This window comes from Haematobia irritans, chromosome 5 (genome assembly GCF_050003625.1).
Source record: "Haematobia irritans isolate KBUSLIRL chromosome 5, ASM5000362v1, whole genome shotgun sequence".
NCBI lineage: Eukaryota > Metazoa > Arthropoda > Insecta > Diptera > Muscidae > Haematobia > Haematobia irritans.
Genome location: NC_134401.1, coordinates 56,341,886 through 56,362,176, shown reverse-complemented (window position 1 = coordinate 56,362,176; position 20,291 = coordinate 56,341,886). Strand labels below are relative to the sequence as shown.

Here is a 20,291-nt window from a genome sequence, read left to right as displayed (position 1 = left end):
CAAGTTTGTGCAAAATTTCAGTACGATTGCTTCATTATTGAAGACTGTAGCGTGATTACAACAGACAGACAGACGGAGAGACGGACATCGTTATATCGTCTTAGAATTTCTCCCTGATCAAGAATATATATACATTATATAGTCGGAAATCGATATTTCGATGTGTTACAAACGGAATGACAAACTTATTATACCCCCGTCACCATTCTATGGTGGTGGGTATAAAAATATTGTATACATACCTACACTGTTAGAAAAATATGTTTTTCATATGTTCCGATATAAACAAAATGTGTTTCGGACACAATTTTTAAACACAATATATTTAACTGCAAACATGTAATGTTCCTTAACTAACACTAAATGTTTGGGACACATATGTTAATATGTTAGAATATATTATGTTTGGGGCATGAATGTTTCGTAAAAATAATATGTGTGAATGTAAACATATATAAATTTACAAATTTCGAGTAAACATATATATGTTTTGATATATTATTCAGAGAGCGACAGAGAGAGAGAGAGTATAGAGAAAGAAATAGAGATGGAAATCGGGAGGGTTGACGAAAGATATCAACATAACACAGCGAGAGAATCAAAAGAGAGCAATTTCTGTGAAACTGCTTTTATGTTTTTTTCGGAAAACTGTTTTATAATAAGGCCAAAAATTTGATATGCTTAAGTCTAAATATTATTTAATTTGAATACTCATGTAAAGAGAATAGACATTCGGAAGCGGGCATTAAGTTCGAGTTTTGCAGCTAAAACAATTGAAAAAGTTTATTTTCTTGAAAATGAATTATTAAAGAAAAGTAAAAGGCAAAACATTTCTTTTTAGAACGATAATGCCAAATTAATACCGCCCTTATTTATTATTTATTTATGTATGTTTATACTCGACTCCACGTTCTTCTTTTGTTAGAGTTTTTAAATTCCTTCCAAAATTTCAAGCTTTTATACCAAAAACAGTTTTTGTTACAAAATTGTTATTTTTCCAATAAAAAAATAATATTATATCCAAAAGCTCAGTCCATTTCGTTTATATCAAGCACTGTTCTTTTCTGACTGTAAATCTGTAATAACACACATTTCGAAGATTCTTTGTAAAAATTTAATTTAATAATATAAAAATATAAATACAAAAATTAAAAAAATTGGTGTTCGATCGGAGTAGGGATTGAACCCAGGACCCTTTGCATGCAAGGCGGACATGCTAACCACTGCTCCACGTGACCAACAAATATATGTTTCTGTTGAATAATGTTTTGTTTGCATCGGCTCGTGGGCGCTGCAAACTATGCTATATAAATGTAACTTATAACGATGATTGTCTATTGGTAACTATAACAGCTACGTAGCCCAGTGGTAGTGTGTTGGCTTATAAATTGCATGGTTCCCGGTTCGATTCTCAGTCCTGGCCAAAGGTAAAATTTAAAAAAATTATAAAATTGAATAATTTCTTCAACATTATTTGTATTACAGAAAAAGGTGCCAAGAACTAAAAAATTTCGTGGAAGTGAAAATTATGTGAGGGAATGAGCACAATTTTCTTTGGGGAAAATTCTTCCAAGCATATAATATTTTTGGGCTCAAAATGCTTCCAAGCATATATGTTCACATAAAACAAACATATTAATGTTTCGGCAGTATCCAAAAATATATGGGCTTCCTGTTTGGAACATATGTTAGAGAAGCGATTTTTTCTGAGGGTGTATGCATAAATAAAATTTTCTACACATGAGATTATATGAATATTTTTTTTTAAGTTGAACCCCCCCCCCCCGAATTAAAATCCTGGCTACGGCCTTGGCCCCCATATAAACCGATCCCCAGATTTGGCCTCCGGAGCCTCTTAGAGGAGAAAAATTCATCCGATCCGGTTGAAATTTGATACGTGGTGTTGGTATATGGTCTCTAACAACCATGCAAAACTTGGTCCATATCGGTCCATAATTATATATACGTCTAATTTCATTTCTATAGAAAATGTTTGCAAAATTGTATTTCTATATTTTCAAAATTTTAATTCTATAGAGAATGTTGTCAAAGTTTAGTTCTATACAAAATTTTGTCAAAATTTTATTTCTATAGAAAATTTTGTCAAAATTGTATTTCTATAGAAAATTTTTGTCCAAATTTTATTTCTACAGAAAATTTTGTCAACATTTTATTTCTATAGGAACTATTGTCAAAATTTTATTTCTATACAAAATTTTGTCAAACTTATCGGCCTTTTTAGTTTAATATATACCACGTATGGACTAGGTTAGGTGGCAGCCCGATGTATCAGGCTCACTAAGACTATTCAGTCCATTGTGATACCACATTGGTGAACTTCTCTCTTAACTTAACCTAACGTATGGACTACCTTGCAATTTAGAAGACGGTGTTAGGAAGTTTTAAGATACCTTGCCATCGGCAAGTGTTACTGCAATCCAAGTAATTCGATTGTGGATGACAGTCTTCAGTAGAAGTTTCTACGCAATCCATGGTGGAGGGTACATAAGCTTCGGCATGGCCGAACTTACGGACGTATATACTTGTTTATTTTGATAATTTTTAGATACATATTTACACTAATAGAAAAAGTTACGTTCCGAGGTTGTGAACGGACGGTTACAAAATGAAACGGAAACGTTCACGAAAAATCAAAACGGAATGTTCACGGAATGTTTCGTCCACGGGCGTTCACGTTTTCATAAACGGCGTTCGTTTGTCTTTGGCCATGACAAATCTTGAAATATTCGTTAGACGTCCTTAAGGCAACTTCGTCGTTCGTCAAGAACGTGTGCACCTATTTAAATGATATGGCGTCAAAATGGTGAAAATCGGTACTATTGGCACTGTTGCAGATTACAAATATTTAGAGACCACCCCATTGGTGGACATGACTTGTTGATACTTGCCATAATTTTAACGTATTTTACTAAATTAAAAGAAAAACGTTGTGGTTAATTGATCAAATTGAAGACTAGACGATGCTAGGGATAAATACCTGTCGAAACTGTATCGATTGGTACATAACGGATGGTTAAATTGTAAGGGCCGATGTTGAATGTGAACCACACATAAACGCCAAGTTTTTTTCCGAATTTTATTTGACATTTCTCTATTTCAGACTTACTCAATTTGAACCATGGACGTCGTGAATGGGAAGAATGGTTCCAAGAAATGGCGACAGTGGATGATCAATTTTGGAAGAAAATCATCTTCAGTGATGAGGCACATTTTCACCTCAGTGGATTCGTCAATAAACAAAATTTGGGCGAATGAGAATCCAAGAGTGATTGTCGAAAAAACAATGCACCTACAAAGAGTGACTGTTTGGTGCGGCTTGTGGGCTGGCGGCATCATCGGGCCGTATTTTTTTCCAAAATGAGGCCGGTCAGGCAGTTACTGTGAATGGTGTTTGCTATCGTGAGATTTTCAAACAATCTCTTCTCTGTGTGTGTACACGGAAAAAGTATTAAAATAAACTTTTGTATGCCGATAGCATTTAGTTGCTAATTGCCGCATAAATATGTTTATAATAATTTGTAACTATAAAAAAAAATTCAAACAATTGGAGTTCAAATTTTTTTAAATACTTTTAGCACTGAAAAAACATGGCTGGTCTTTACTCTAATGATTTTGGTATTGATTCCGAGCCAAAGAAGCGGAGAATTGAAGTAAGGATACATTTAAGACACAATTCTCTTTTAAATTTAAATACTAGGACGCCAATTTTTTTTCTTCATATACTATCAAATTAATTGAAACGCCCAATCAAAAAAAAAAAAAAAACACACAGTCAATCATGAAAGTGATTGAAAATATTTACATCTTTAATTAAAAAATTAATTGATATATTTTTTATGAGTGAACATTTTCGCGGTTTTTATTAAACAATTAATTATTGCAATTAACAATAAAATAAACAAGTAAGGAAAGTCTAAAGTCGGCGGGGCCGACTATATTATACCCTGCACCACTTTGTAGATCTAAATTCTCGATACCATATCACATCCCTCAAATATGTTGGGGGCTATATATAAAGGTTTGTCCCAAATACATACATTTAAATATCACTCGATCTGGACAGATAGACTTCTACAAAATCTATAGACTCAAAATTTAAGTCGGCTAATGCACTAAGGTGGAACACAATGTTAGTAAAAAACAAGTAAGGAAAGTCTAAAGTCGGGCGGGGCCAACTATATTATACCCTGCACCACTTTGTAGATCTAAATTTTCGATATCATATCACATCCGTCAAATGTGTTGGGTGCTATATATAAAGGTTTGTCCCAAATACATTCATTTAAATATCACTCGATTTGGACAGAATTTGATAGACTTTTACAAAATCTATAGACTCAAAATTTAAGTTGGCTAATGCACTAGGGTGGAACACAATTTTAGTAAAACAATATGGGAAACATTTAAATCTGAAGCAATTTTAAGGAAACTTCGCAAAAGTTTATTGTGGCGATTTTACAAGGAAAATGTTGGTATTTTGACCATTTTTGTCGAAATCAGAAAAACATATATATGGGAACTATATCTAAATTTGAACCAATTTCAACCAAATTTGGCACGCATAGCTAAAATCCTAATTCTACTCCCTGTGCAAAATTTCAACTAAATCGGAGTTAAAAATTGGCCTCTGTGGTCATATGAGTGTAAATCGAGCGAAAACTATATATATATGGGAGATATATCTAAATCTGAACCGATTTCAATAAAATTTGGCACGCATAGCTACAATGCTAATACTACACCCTGTGCAAAATTTAAATTAAATCGGAGTAAAAGATTGACCACTGTAATCATATGAGTGTAAATCGGGCGAAATATATATATATATATGGAAGATATATCTAAATCTGAACCGATTTCAATAAAATTTGGCACACTTGACTACACTACTAATTGTACTCCTAGTGCAAAATTTCAACTAAATTGGGGTAAAACTCTGGCTTCTGGGGCCATATAAGACCATATCGGGCGAAATATATATTGGAGCTATATCTAAATCTAAACCGATTTCAATAAAATTTGGCACACTTGACTATAGTACTAATTGTTCTTCTTGTGCAAAATTTTAAGCAAATTGGGGTAAAACTCTGGCTTCTGGGGCTGTAGAAGTCCATATCGGGCTAAATATATATGGGAGCTATATCTAAATCTGGACCGATTTCATCCAAAATCAATAGGGTTCTATTCTGAGCCAAAACATAGACTTGTGTCAAATTTGAAGTCGATTGAACTAAAACTGCGACCTAGACTTTGATTACAAAATGTGTTCACGGACAGACGGACATGGCTATATCGACTCAGGAGCCCACCCTGAGAATGTTTGTCAAAGACACCATGTGTCTATCTCGTCTCCTTCTGGATGTTGCAAACATATGCACTAACTTATAATACCCTGTTCCACAGTGTGGCGCAGGGTATAAAAATAGAATCGATATCGATTACAAAACTCAATTAATTGTTTAACTGATTAAATTAAAAAGTTTATCAAAATAATTATTTGATTAAAAATTAATTGTTTTACAATCAATTCAATTTTTAATTGAAAAAATTTAAAAATTAATTAAAATTTTAAAATCAATTAATTTCGTGATTGAGTCACAATTTTTTATATGTACCTTACCAACCGTTACTACAGGCTAGTAATTTTCTTTCGCCCGTATATACTTGATTTTAAATTTCACACATGGGCACAATGAAAATATTCATTATTGCTATGAAATATTGTATAATTAATTGTATTTATGTAATTTTTTCGTTGGCTCAATTTTAATGACAGATCTCGTTAATATTGTAAAGCTTTTTCTACCAGTGTACTACAATAATTTGTTTTTACAATTTGATTTCTAAATATAATTTTTTATGGAAAAATAGTCACAGCCTAGAGCAAAATTTATTGTTAGTATATTTCGATAAGAACAGAGTTTTATATCATTTCACACCACATATGTCATTTACCAGATTCGAACATTGTTTCCTTTACTCGATTTTGGGTTAAAATATCCTGGTTGATGACAATAACAAAACCATTATGGAATGGCTCCAATAATTGAAACATAAATGATATCTTCTATATTATACAACATCATATCGATGTCTTCATTCCAAAGTGTGCTAAGTCTAAAAAGTGAATTTTATAGGAAACAAGTTCAAAGTTTTTGTTTTGATATTTCTCAAAAACCGTATAAAATAGAATTTCCCTTTTTTCCGTTCTTAAAATCATATTTATTAGAGATTTTTTAGTATGTACGAACTCAAACTAGTGACAATACAATATGGCTAAAAATGACTTAGACAACTTTAGACCGAAGAAAGTTTTTTGCCCTTTTTGGATTGGACATTTTTCAAACTTTAGTCATAGGCTAAGTACAACATTAACCATAAATTTTGATAGAAGTGTCCAATAAATTTGAAACTTTGACAGGATGTAATTCACATCAATCCGAATAGAAAACAACGAACTCCGTCAAAACATGCTAAGTCGACTTGGCGTACTCTGGAATGAAGGCATCGATATATGAATTTCAATAATCAACAAGTGTTTCCTGTCATCTCACATCCATTGAATAACATCCAATGTCAATCCTTACAGATATAAGGTCTTTAACCCTAGGTTCCTTCATAAAACATTCGATGGAAGAGACAAAACAATATTCCAGTAGGAGTTTACTTGGCTTTCGATTTATCAGACATCAAAAGATAACTCAAAATGGAATTTTTTATTTAATTAAAAATTGGATTTATTTATTAGACACAACAATTTATAGCAAAAGTGAATAATGAACAATGTATTCAGAGTTTAGCACTAGAAGTTGTGGGTGGAATTGTTCTTGATTAACCAATAGTTGAGTTATCTTTTGCATGGTACAAAGTTGTTGAACTGACTGCTTTGCCAACACAGACACAGGTAAGAAAAGTTTTTGGAGGAATACAACCAAACCAAGGAAAAACCTCAAGAAGAAAAAGAAAGAGCTAAATGTGAGTCACACAGACCACTTCTACACAATATATCCATTATTTTGAGATGTTGTACACCGAAAGAATTCTCTTCGTTAATTTTACGAAACATTCTTTATTGATTACACTTCGTAAATTTTTCATCAAATCAACGAAATTTTCATAGATTTTCGTAAAGTTTATGAAGAATTTGTTTTATAAATATACGAAATGTCTACGAAATATTCTACATTAACTTTTGTTCGTAAAAAATTTTGCACTTTTAACGAAAATGTCTTTACATCTCACATTTTTTAAAAAGTTTTTACAAATTTATGAATATTATACGAAACATTATGCGCTAAAATTTCTTAATAAAAAGTACGAAACATTTTCGTTAAAATTACGAAGCAGTTTCATTGAAGTTCTAAAATGTCCGTTTGTGACATAAATTGTCTCTAATAAATCTTAGAAGTTTTGAATGCATAAATTTCAAATTAGGATAGAGAACTAATTTATAGAATTGTCGTTCTATTTTTGCAAGACATCAACAAAGGTATTCATGTTCACATAAATGCCATTCAATGCAAATGTTTTACTTAATTTAAGAGAAAGTGTCAAAATCCTTAAAAATATTTAAATGCTCATTTTTAAAGATTTTTTTATCATTTATTCTTTACTGTTGCTTTTGATTTCAGCTTAAAACCATGCATTGACTAAAGTACAAGTGTAGCTTAACCAACAGAGAAAAAGTATGCTTGTCAGCATCCTCTACTTGCAGCAAAACACTATATATATATATATATATATATATATATATATATATATATATATATATATATATATATATATATATATATATATATATATATATATATATATATATATATATATATATATATATATATATATATATATATATATATATATATATATATATATATATATATATATATATATATATATATATATATATATATATATATATATATATATATATATATATATATATATATATATATATATATATATATATATATATATATATATATATATATATATATATATATATATATATATATATATATATATATATATATATATATATATATATACACTGATCTGTTGAAATCACGCAAACTTCCGATCGAAACAAGCTATCGACTTGAAACTTGGCACAAGTAGTTGGTCGGATAGTATTGCACATGGGACATATCGGTCCACTTTTACGTATAGCCCCCATAAGCGGACCCCAAATTTAGCTTGCGGATCCTTTAAGAGAAGCAAATTTCATTCGATCCGCCTGAAATTTGGTACATGGTGTCAGTATACGGTCTCTAGGTTAGGTTAGGTTAGGTTATGTGGCAGCCCGATGTATCACGCTCACTTAGACTATTCAGTCCATTGTGATACCACAGTGGTGAACTTCTCTCTTATCACTGAGTGCTGCCCGATTCCATGTTAAGCTCAATGACAAGGGACCTCCTTTTTATAGCCGAGTCCGAACGGCGTTCCACATTCCAGTGAAACCACTTAGAGAAGCTTTGAAACCCTCAGAAATGTCACCAGCATTACTGAGGTGGGATAATCCACCGCTGAAAAATTTCTTGGTGTTCGGTCGTAGCAGGAATCGAACCCACGACCTTGTGTATAAAAGGCGGGCATGCTAACCATTGCACCACGGTGGCTACGGTCTCTAACAACCATGCCAAAATTGGTCCATATCGGCCCATAATTATATATGCCCCCGTATAAACCGATCCCCCGAATTGGCTTTCGGAACCTCTAAGAGAGACAAATTTCATCCGATCCGGTTGAAATTTGTTACATTGTGACAGTATGTTGTCTCTAACAACCATGCAAAAATTGGTCCACATCGGTCCATGATTATATATGGCACCCATATAAACCGATCCCACGATTTGGTTTGCGGAGCATCTAAGAGAAGCTAATTTTATCCGATCCGGCTGAAATTTGGTACATGATGTTAGTATATGGTCTCTAATGACCATGCAAAAATTGGTCCACATCCGTCCATAATTATATATAGCTCCAATATAAACCGATCAACAGATTTGACTTCCGGAGCCTCTTGGAAGACCAAAATTCATCTGATTCAGTTGAAATTTGGTACGTGGTGTTAATATATGGCCTCCAACACCCATGCAGAAATTGATCGAAGTCGGTCCATAATTATATATAGCCCCCATATAAACCGATCCCCAGATTTGACCTCGGGTGTCTTTTGGAGAAGCACAATTCATCCGATCTGGTTGAAATTTGGTACGTGGTCGTAGTATATGATATTTAACAACCATGCCAAAATTTGTCCATATCAGTCCATAATCATATATAGCCCCCATATAAACCTATCGCGAGTTTTGGTTTTGGAGCCTCTGTGAGGAGCAAATTTCATCCGAGTATATGGGCGTTAACAACCATGCCTAACTAGCTAGGTCCATATAGGTCTATAGTTATATATAGCCCTCAGATAAATCGATCCCCAATCACATAAAAATATCAACTTCATAATTGATATAGCCCCCATACACAGAAGAAAAACAAGAAAGGAAAGTCTAAAGTCGGGCGGGGCCGACTATATTATATCCTGCACCACTTTGTAGATCTAAATCTTCGATACCATATCACATCCGTCAAATGTGTTGGGTGCTATATATAAAGGTTTGTCCCAAATACATACATTTAAATATCACTCGATGTGGACAGAATTTGATAGGCTTTTACAAAATCTATAGACTAAAAATTTAAGTTGGCTAATGCAGGGTGGAACACAATTTTAGTAAAAAATATGGGAAACATTTAAATCTGAAGCAATTTTAAGGAAACTTCGCAAAAGTTTATTTATGATTTATCGCTCGATATATATGTATTAGAAGTTTAGGAAAATTAGAGTCAGGTTTACAACTTTTCGACTAATCAGTGGCGATTTAACACGGAAAATGTTGGTATTTTGACCATTTTTATCGAAATCAGAAAAGCGTATATATGGGAGCTATATCTAAATCTGAACCGATGTCAACCATAGCTGCAATGCTAATTCTACTCCCTGTGCAGAATTTCAACTAAATCGGAGTTAAAAATCGGCCTCTGTGGTCATATGAGTGTACATCGGGCGAAAGCTATATATGGGAGATATATCCAAATCTGAAACGATTTCAGCCAAATTTGGCACGCATAGTTACAATGCTAATTCTACTCTCTGTGCAAAATTTTAACTAAATCGGAGCAAAAAATTGGCCTCTGTGGTCATATGAGTGTAAATCGGGCGAAAGCTATATATGGGAGCTATATCTAAATCTTAACCGATTTCAACCAAATTTGGCACGCATAGCTACAATGCTAATTCTACTCCCAGTGCAAACACGCAGAGAAGAAACATGATTGTCACAATCATATTCGAAGAGGAAAATAATATGATAGCATCTATTTTTGCGGCGACCGTGTAACATTTTAACCTGCAACCATGTTGGCTCAGTGAACATGGTTCTAAAAAAAATATAATTGTCCTCATCTAAAATGTTATTATATTGATGAAAAGAATTTTGTTTGAATGAAAAGACAATGTTCACGATTTAAAATGTTATGGTATTCATTAAAAATGTTTTTCTCCTAGTTAAAAGAACATGGTCACAACCTAAAATGTTTTGATCTTTATGAAAAAACTTTTTTCGTCGTCGAAAAAGGACGCCACTTGAGAAAAGAAAACACAAAATTAACTTTATTTATTTGTTTTTATTTATTTATAAACTAATTCATTGTTTATTTGTATTTATAATGTCGTGCAAGCAAACATCAAATGTAAGCCCATCAAATGTACAAACGCAGGCATCATGTAACTGCAAATGAAAATAAATTATACCATATGCAAAATGCAGAACAAAAACCAGGTAAATTTTTTCAATTACAGTTTCCTTTTTTGTGTTCACATAAAACCACGTGCCACTTCTGAATAAATAAATTAACACAAAACACAGTAAATCCGTATTCTCCAAGAAACAATCAACACACGACTGACGCGCAAAATGAAAATCGTGTGTACCTGCTCAATGTTTTTATAAAATTCTTTTCGCTGCAAAAAAGTTAAAAAATTAAATGGTCACGAAAAAAAGTTTCAATGGTCTTTATGGCCATGTAATGGTTCTAGACATGTCTATACTTAACCTATAAAAATACTTTTTTCCCAGTAAAAAAGTAAAAAAAATTGAATGGTCAGGTACATGATTTTCCCAACCATTTAATGGTCTCAAATTCTATCATTTAAATGATAGAACATGTTTGCGGTATTTGAGAACCATTCAAATGCTTATTGCCACCATACATTTTTCTCCGCTCGAAATCTATTTTTACAAAGACAAAATACATGGTTTTCGCGGCAATTACATGCTCTAGGTAAGCATTAAATGGATGCGGCAACCATGTCCAAACATGGTTTTTCTGTGCGTGAAATTTCAACTAAATCGGAGCTAAAGATTGGCCTCTGTGGTGATATGAGTGTAAATCGGGCGAACGATATATATGGGAGCTATATCTAAATCTGAACCGATTTCAATAAAATTTTGCACACTTAATTACACTGCTAATTCTACTCCCTGTGCAAAATTTCAACTTAATTGGGGTAAAACTCTGGCTTCTGGGACCGTATTAATCCATATCGGGCGAAAGATATATATGGGAGCTATATCTAAATCTGAACCGATTTCAATAAAATTTGGCACACTAATTGTTCTTCTTGTGCAAAATTTTAAGCAAATTAGGGTAAAACTCTGGCTTCTGGGGCCATTTAAGTCCATATCGGGCGAAATATATTTATGGGAGCTATATCTAAATCTGAACCGATTTCTTCCAAAATCAATAGGGATCTATTCTGAGCCAAAACACATACTTCTGCCAAATTTGAAGTCGATTGGACTAAAACTGCGACCTAGACTTTGATTACAAAATGTGTTCACGGACAGACGGACAGACGGACATGGCTATATCGACTCAGGAGCCCACCCTGACCATTTTTGCCAAAGACACCATGTGTCTATCTCGTCTCCTTCTGGGTGTTGCAAACATATACACTAACTTATAATACCCTGTTCCACAGTGTGGAGCAGGGTATAAAAAGTGTCTCGTAAATTTAAGCAGATTTTTGTAATAATTTATTGCAAGAATTTTCCAGAATTTTAGTTCATTTTTCGTATCTTTAACGAAGACTAACTACTCGAAAGGAAATTTTACAAATATTAAGTAACAATCGTTTAGTTCACGGCCTACAAAATACGATGGAAATTTCCTTAAAAATGTTCTTCGCTGGTAGTTTAAAAATTCGTTCGTCATACTATAAAACTACTTATGAAATGTAAAATACTTTCTAAATAATAAGTTCAATTTACTATAAAGAGCTTTTGTATGAGAAAATATTTTTTTACGAAAATTGAACTTGAAAGCGGATAGCAATTTTTTACTGACAATTCCTATATTTAATAATAGTTGGTACAACATTTCTCAATGAAATATTTTTAGTTCACATGTAATTAAATTTATAGACATTTTCGTCAAAAATGGGTAGATATCATTTCATGAAGTTTTTGCTAATTTTAAGTTAAACGTTTCATCGTTCTTATACTGATATGCAATTAAGAGCATTGTTTTTGGAGTAAATTGTGGACAGATGCGATGAACTAATGCATAGTGCAGAGATCTTTCTCGGCAAAATGGAATATGTTTAATGTAAAGATGATATTACTTGAATTTTGTTTGAGAGTGAGAGCATGCAATGCAATAATGAGAAATGGTAGCGAGTGACGGGGATGTTGTGTATATCTGAGCGTGGGGTTGTTTTTATACCCTCCACCATAGGATGGGGGTATATTAACTTTGTCATTCCGTTTGTAACACATCGAAATATTGCTCTAAGACCCCATAAAGTATATACATTCTGGGTCGTGGTGAAATTCTGAGTCGATCTGAGCATGTCCGTCCGTCCGTCCGTCTGTTGAAATCACGCTAACTTCCGAACGAAACAAGCTATCGACTTGAAACTTGGCACAAGTAGTTGTTATTGATGTAGGTCGGATGGTATTGCAAATGGGCCATATCGGTCCACTTCTACGTATAGTCCCCATATAAACGGACCCCCAAATTTGGTTTGCCGATCCTCTAAGAGAAGCAAATTTCATCCGATTTGGCTGAAATTTGGTACATGGTGTTGGTATATGGTCTATAACAACCATGCAAATATTGGTCCACATCGGTCCATAATTATATATAGCCCCCATATAAACCGATCCCCCGATTTGGCTTGCCGAGCCTCCAAGAGAAGCAAATTTCATCCGATCCGGCTGAAATTTGGTACATGGCGTTGGTATATGGTTTCCAACAACCATGCAAAAATTGGTCTACGTCGGTCCATAATTATATATAGCCCCCATATAAACCGATCCCCAGATTTCGCTTGCGCAGCCTCTAAGAGAAGCAAATTTCATCCGATCCTGTTGAAATTAGGTACATGGTGTCAGCATATGATCTGTAACAACCATGCAAAAATAGGTCCACATCGGTCCATAATTATATATAGCCGCCATATAAACCGATCCCCCGATTTGGCGTGCGGAGCAATCCTATGGTGGAGTGTATAAAAAGAGCTAAAAATTATATTTTATTACACGTTAATTTTTAACAATTTTTATACCCTCCATCATAGGATGGGGGTATATTAACTTTGTCATTCCGTTTGTAACACATCGAAATATTGCTCTAAGACCCCATAAAGTATATATATTCTGGGTCGTGGTGAAATTCTGAGTCGATCTAAGCATGTCCGTCCGTCCGTCTGTTGAAATCACGCTAACTTCCGAACGAAACAAGCTATCGGCTTGAAACTTGGCACAAGTAGTTGTTATCGATGTAGGTCAGATTGTATTGAAAATGGGCCATATCGGTTCACTTTTACGTATAGCCCCCATATAAAGGGACCCTCAGATTTGGTTGTGGAGCCTCTAACAGAAGCATATTTCATCCGATCCGGCTGAAATTTGGTACATGGTGTTGGTATATGGTCTCTAACAACCATGCAAAAATTGGTCCACATCGGTCCATAATTATATATAGCCCCCATATAAACCGATCCCCAGATTTGGCTTGCGGAGCCTCAAAGAGAAGAAAATTTCATCCGATCCGGCTGAAATTTGGTACATGATGTTGGTATATGGTCTCTAACAACCATGCAAAAATTGATCCATATCGGTCCTTAATTCTATATACCCCCCATATAAACCGATCCCCAGATTGGCTTGTGGAGCCTCTAAGAGAAGCAAATTTCATCGAAGCCCGTTGTAATTTGGAACATGGTGTTAGTATATGATCTTTAACACCCGTGCCAGAATTGGTCCTTATCGGACCATAATTATATATAGCTCCCATATAAAACGTTCTCCAGATTTGACCTCCGGAGCCTCTTGGAGGAGCAAAATTCATCCGATCCGGTTCAAATTAGGAACGTGGTGTTAGTCTATGGTCGCTAACAACCATACCAATATTGGTCCATATCGGTTCATAATCATGGTTGCCACTAGAGCCAAAAATAATCTACCAACATTTTATTTCTATAGAAAATTTTATCAATATTTTATTTCTATAGAAAATTTTGTCAAAATTTTATTTCTATAGAAAATTTTGTCAAAATTTTATTTCTAGAGAAAATTTTGTTAAAATTTTATTCGGTTCATAATAAAATTTTCATTATTATCAAAATTTTATTTCTATAGAAAATTTTGTCAAAATTTTATTACTATAGAAAATTTTGTTCAAATTTTATTCGGTTCATAATCATGGTTGCCACTCGAGCCACAAATAATCAACCAAGATTTTATTTCTATAGAAAATTTTGTCAAAAATTTATTTCTATAGAAAATTTTGTTAAAATTTTATTTCTATAGAAAATTTTGTTAAAATTTTATTTCTGTAGAAAATTTTGTCAAAACTTTATGTCTACTTTGTCAAACTGAATTATATACGTATTGGATCGATCTTTTTTGATTTAATATATACCACGTATGGACTTACATACAATTTAGAAGATGGTGTTAGGAGGTTTTAAGATACCTTGCCATCGCCAAGCGTTACCGCAACTTAAGTAATTCGATTGTGGATGGCAGTGTTTAGAAGAAGTTTCTACGCAATCCATGATGGAGGGTACATAAGCTTCGGCCTGGCCGAATTAACGGCCGTATATACTTGTTATTATTCCTTCCATTTTTTTTTTCAACAAGATATGTGAAACATATAACTATGATGCATAAAAACTAAGGATAAGTCAAAACGTCTAAACAGCTAGTTAAAATAAACTACTTTCTTGTTCCATGTGGCCGTAATTGTTATTCACAAAAACCAATGTATTAAGAACTTCCATCATAAGATTTTACAATAAAGTACTTTTCCTTAAAGAAAGTTTACTTTTAATGTATGAACATTTTCGTAATAGTATAACGGTTTGTTGTTCATTTAATTATTTAGTTGATCTATACTGTGGAATGATTGATATATAAGTAGTTTAGTCGTCGACATTTTAAGGAGACTGTTAACCAAATTTTATTATCGGGTTTCCCAAAAAATAATCAAGTTAACCAAAATAAAAGTGACTTTTTAACTTGGTAGGGGTATATCAATCTAATGCTTTTGTAAAATTGAACTAAAATACAATGCCATAGATGAACTAAAATTTAAGAGAATTAGTAGAAAAAAATCTTAAGGGCTGGATCATGGTCAATTTTACTACAGTTTAGTTCATTTTGCAATAGAAAGGGGTTCACTGTTTTTCAGTGTATAAATGACACCCCATATTTCAATTCTGGCTCTCTACGTACCGTGCAAAAGTCCATATCGATTCGTAATTATTTATAGACGTACCTATACATACCATTTTTGTCTAATATATACCACGTATGGACTAACTCACAATTTAGAAAACGATGTTAAGAAGTTTTAAGATACCACAACCCAAGTAATTCGATTGTGGATGACAGTCTTTCGTAGAAGTTTCTACGCAATCCATGGTGGAGGGTACATAAGATTCGGCCTGGCCGAACTTACCGCCGTATATATTTGTTTTCTTTTTTTTTGTTTTCTTTTTAATGTTTTGTGTATGTCTTTTCACACTATGTAATTTGGAATTTGCTTTGTAATTAATTGTAAATGGTTTTAATAATGACGATATTCCACATAATAACACTTGATGTTTTTAAACTGCTGTTAATGAACACAGCATTTCAGTTTTTTAGTGGTTTACGATTAAAAAACTTTATAAAACTGAATATTAAATAGGAGCTTCAATAGAGCACGTCCACTCTCTAATACAGTTGCCAACTATTTGCCTGACTTTAAAGACATACGACACTAATGGAACAATTCTTAAAGCAAATATTATGAACTTGCTTATAATTTTGTCGTGTTGAGGCAACTTTCATTACATCAACAAATATTTACATTGTACTATCTAATCTATATACGCAACCTAAATTTTAGGGCACACAATTTACACAATGCTAAGGACAAATTCCTTTAAAATAAAAAATTGATTAAAAGAAAGTTTATATTCTTTGCTTCAACTGTTTTTTATTCAATTTAGGATAACAATTTTGGAAACTTGCGTTAAAGAAATCGGTCTTACATTAACTGAAATCTTTAGATTTAAGATAAAAACACAAAAAAGTTTATATGGTTTAAAGTTTTTTTGGATTTAAGAAATTTGAATCATCTATTATAATTTCGATTTTTAAACTAGCATCTTTATGAAAAAAGTGTTTCACCTTTTGTGCCACCTTTTTGAAATGGTGTGTGACACTTTTTGTATAACTTTCTGGAAATTCTCAACGGTAACGCTGATGGAGAGCCACCATTTCCATGGTTACAATGCTCACCATGACCGCCTTGCATACACAAGGTCGCTAAAAAAGTTTTTTAGCGGAGGTCAAAAAGTTTCTAGCGGTGGAGGTTCCTTGTCATTGAGGTAGACATAAAATCGGGCATGACTCATTGATAAAAGAGAAGTTTACCACTTGTGGTAACACAATCGATTGAGCCTGAAATAAATTTGCAAAAATTGTGTTTCCCAAAAAATGCTTACACCGAAAAAAATATTATCATGAGGCCAATAATTTCATGTCTTTAAAATACGAATGCGTGGTTTGCTTAGCATAGAAAACGCGTTTCTCTGATATAAAGTTTTTTTCTTTGTCCGAAAAACGATGAACTTTTCTATAAAGTCGTTTTTTTCCTTATAATTAAGTGTTTCAAATAAAAAATGGGTATCTTAAAATTAAAGAAAATTTAGAGTGACTAAGGTCAACTTGTCTTTAATAATTGTGAACAATTCTTCAAAATTAATGAAATTATCTTAAAATTTGTTGTCTTTTTGTATCTTGACAATAAAGCAAAAAAGCATTTAGCATGAAGAAAAAAAACAGAAAAATCAAATAAATTATAATTTGCTACCTAAAATCAAGTACGCAAAAATTAAATTTTTGCTTAAATTCTCCGCTTTTTTGGCTCGGAATCAATACCAAAATTTTTAAAGTAAAGACAAAATCATTGGAACTAGACATGCTTTTTTTCAGTGTGACAAGGGACCTCCATTTTATAGCCGAGTCCGAACGACGTTCCACATTGCAGTGAAACCACTTAGAGAAGTTTGAAACACTCAGAAATGTCATCATCATTACTGAAGAGTGATAATCCACGGCTGAAAAAGTTTTTGGTGTTTGGTCGAAACTGGGTTTGAACCCATGACCCTATGTATGCAAGGCGGGCATGCTAACCATTGCACCACGGTGGCTCCCCTATCTACGATACAGTAATGTAATACATTGGAAAATCGTAAATAGGTTTTCAAATCCTGGGGAGCTAAACATTTTCTGGAGGGGTCTAAGCTCTCCCCATAGAAGCCTTTTAAGGCTTATGGGTCCGATATGGCTCATTTGCAATACTATCCGATAGTAACTACTTGTGATAAGTTTCAAGTCGATCGCTTCTTTCGTTCGGAAGTTAGCGTGATTTCAACAGACAGACGGACGGGCATCGATAGATCGACTCAGAATTTCACCACGAGTCAGAATATATATATACTTTATGAGATCCAATATTTCGATGTGTTACAAACGGAATTACAAAGTTTATATTTGAATTAGATTTTACATAGATATGGGGAGAAAATATTTTTTTTTTTTAATATTATGGTACTAATCGCAATCAAATCAAATACTGATAATTGATCGGTTATCTTTTATTGCCCTCAAACCAAAAATAGAAAAGCTCGTGCCCTGGGAGTTATGAGATTTATGATCAACCCGGACGACCATTATCGGGTTGTGACGTAGAGCAAACAATATCGACTTGTAGTTAAAAATGAGTTATGAACCAAACAAAAATAATCTTGTTTTGAAAAAGAGAAAACAATGAATTCAAACAAATTTACAACCTTAAAGCAACGCAAAACACTCGAATTTTGAACAGTTGCATTTTAGACGGGGTTATCTTTGTACTGTTTAATCTTTGGATTTATCAGTCCGGGGTTATCGGACTCCTAAACAAATGGCCGACTATATAAGCTTCTGAAGAAAACCGAAATGAACATTCGTAATCGAATATGGCATTCAAACATCAACTCATTCTGGGCTTCTGCCTTCTGGCAGTCGCCTTGTCTACGGGCGAGAGGGCTCGTTATGACAACTATCGCTTATACAAAACCACCGCATCTAGTGCCAAGGAATTAGGAGTGTTGAAGCAGTTGGAAAGTGCTACTGATTCAATGATGTTCTTGGATGGCGTCCATTTGGTCAACCAACCCATCAATGTTGTCGTTGCACCCCACAAAGTTCCAGACTTCTTGGAAATCATGGGCACCAATGAAATCGAATACGAATTGTTGGAAAGCAACTTCCAAAGTCAATTGGAAGATGATGAGGAACAAGTGGCCAAGTCCGATCCCAATGCTCGCGCTGCTTCCTATGGCTGGTCTCAGTACTACGAATTGGATGATACCTACAGATGGATGCAACAACTGGCTTTGGAATACCCCGGTGTTGTTACTTTGATCGAAGGAGGCAAAACCTACCAAGGCCGTTCGATTTTGGGTGTTAAGATTTCTAAGAGCAAGACTACCAAACCCGGTATTTTCGTTGAAGCTGGTATTCATGCCCGTGAATGGATTGCCCCTGCCACCGCTACTTATTTGATCAACCAACTCTTGACCTCAAAACTCAGTTCCATTAGCCAAATGGGTGAAAACTACGATTGGTACATCTTCCCCCATGCCAATCCTGATGGCTATGTCTACACTCACACCACTGATCGTCTGTGGCGCAAGACTCGTACTCCCTATGGCAGCTGCTTTGGTGCCGATCCTAACCGCAACTGGGGCTTCCAATGGAATACTGTGGGTGCTAGTAACAGTGCTTGTTCTGATACCTATGCTGGACCATCTGCCTTCTCTGAAATGGAAACCCGCTCTCTCGCCGACTACATTTCCAGTTTGAAGGGCAAGATTTCCTTGTACATCTCCTTCCATGCCTACTCGCAATATCTCTTGTATCCCTATGGCCACACCTCCTCCTTGCCTTCCAACTACAAGGATTTGAAACAGGTATTTGATGCTAGTGTTAAAGCCATGACAACTCGCTATGGCACCAAATACACCGGAGGTAATATCTACGATGCCATCTATCCCGCCTCTGGTGCCAGTGTTGACTGGGCTTATGAATTGGTTGGCATCAAGATGTCCTTCTGCTACGAATTGCGTCCTTCCTCTAACTCTGTTTTAACCGGCTTCAAATTGCCTGCCGCCCAAATTATTCCAACTGGCGAAGAAACTGTCGACTCTCTTGTTGCAATGGTTAATGAAGTGGAAAAATTGGGCTATTTCAAGAACTAAATAGCATGGAAAGATTTCCATGAAAATAATAATTGTATATATTTTTAATTTCTTTAACGTCGATTGTAACGAGAACTTAAATCAATTTTAAAAAAATGTAAATAAAGAGCAGATGTACAAAAAATGAATACTTTGAAGTTGTGTTCGTTATAAGAAACACGGGAGCGGTTTATAGCACTCCATTATGGATTTGAATGTTTTAACTTTGGTACGAAAGATCTGGCGAATTACATCGTCCCTACATCTCTCTCACTTCCACATTTAGCTCTCACCATATGCAAGAAAAAAACGTTTGGAAAACGGCTATCGTAAACTTTGTTCTTTTTCTACAGCTTTTTTTAATTACTTCGAAAAGTTCAAACCTTTATCACAAAAAGTAGTATATTTTCATGCATTGTTCTTTTAT

The 20,291-nt window shown here is 34.0% G+C and overlaps 1 protein-coding gene across 1 annotated transcript; it reads left to right on the top strand.

The window, feature by feature from the left end:
• Positions 1 to 18,599: 18,599 nt before the first annotated feature.
• On the top strand, positions 18,600 to 20,013 carry LOC142240713 (zinc carboxypeptidase A 1-like). Its single transcript, XM_075312420.1, has one exon. It carries the CDS (start codon positions 18,602 to 18,604, stop codon positions 19,883 to 19,885), a length of 1,284 nt encoding a protein of 427 aa, XP_075168535.1. The 5' UTR covers positions 18,600 to 18,601; the 3' UTR covers positions 19,886 to 20,013.
• The last annotated feature ends 278 nt before the right edge of the window (positions 20,014 to 20,291 follow it).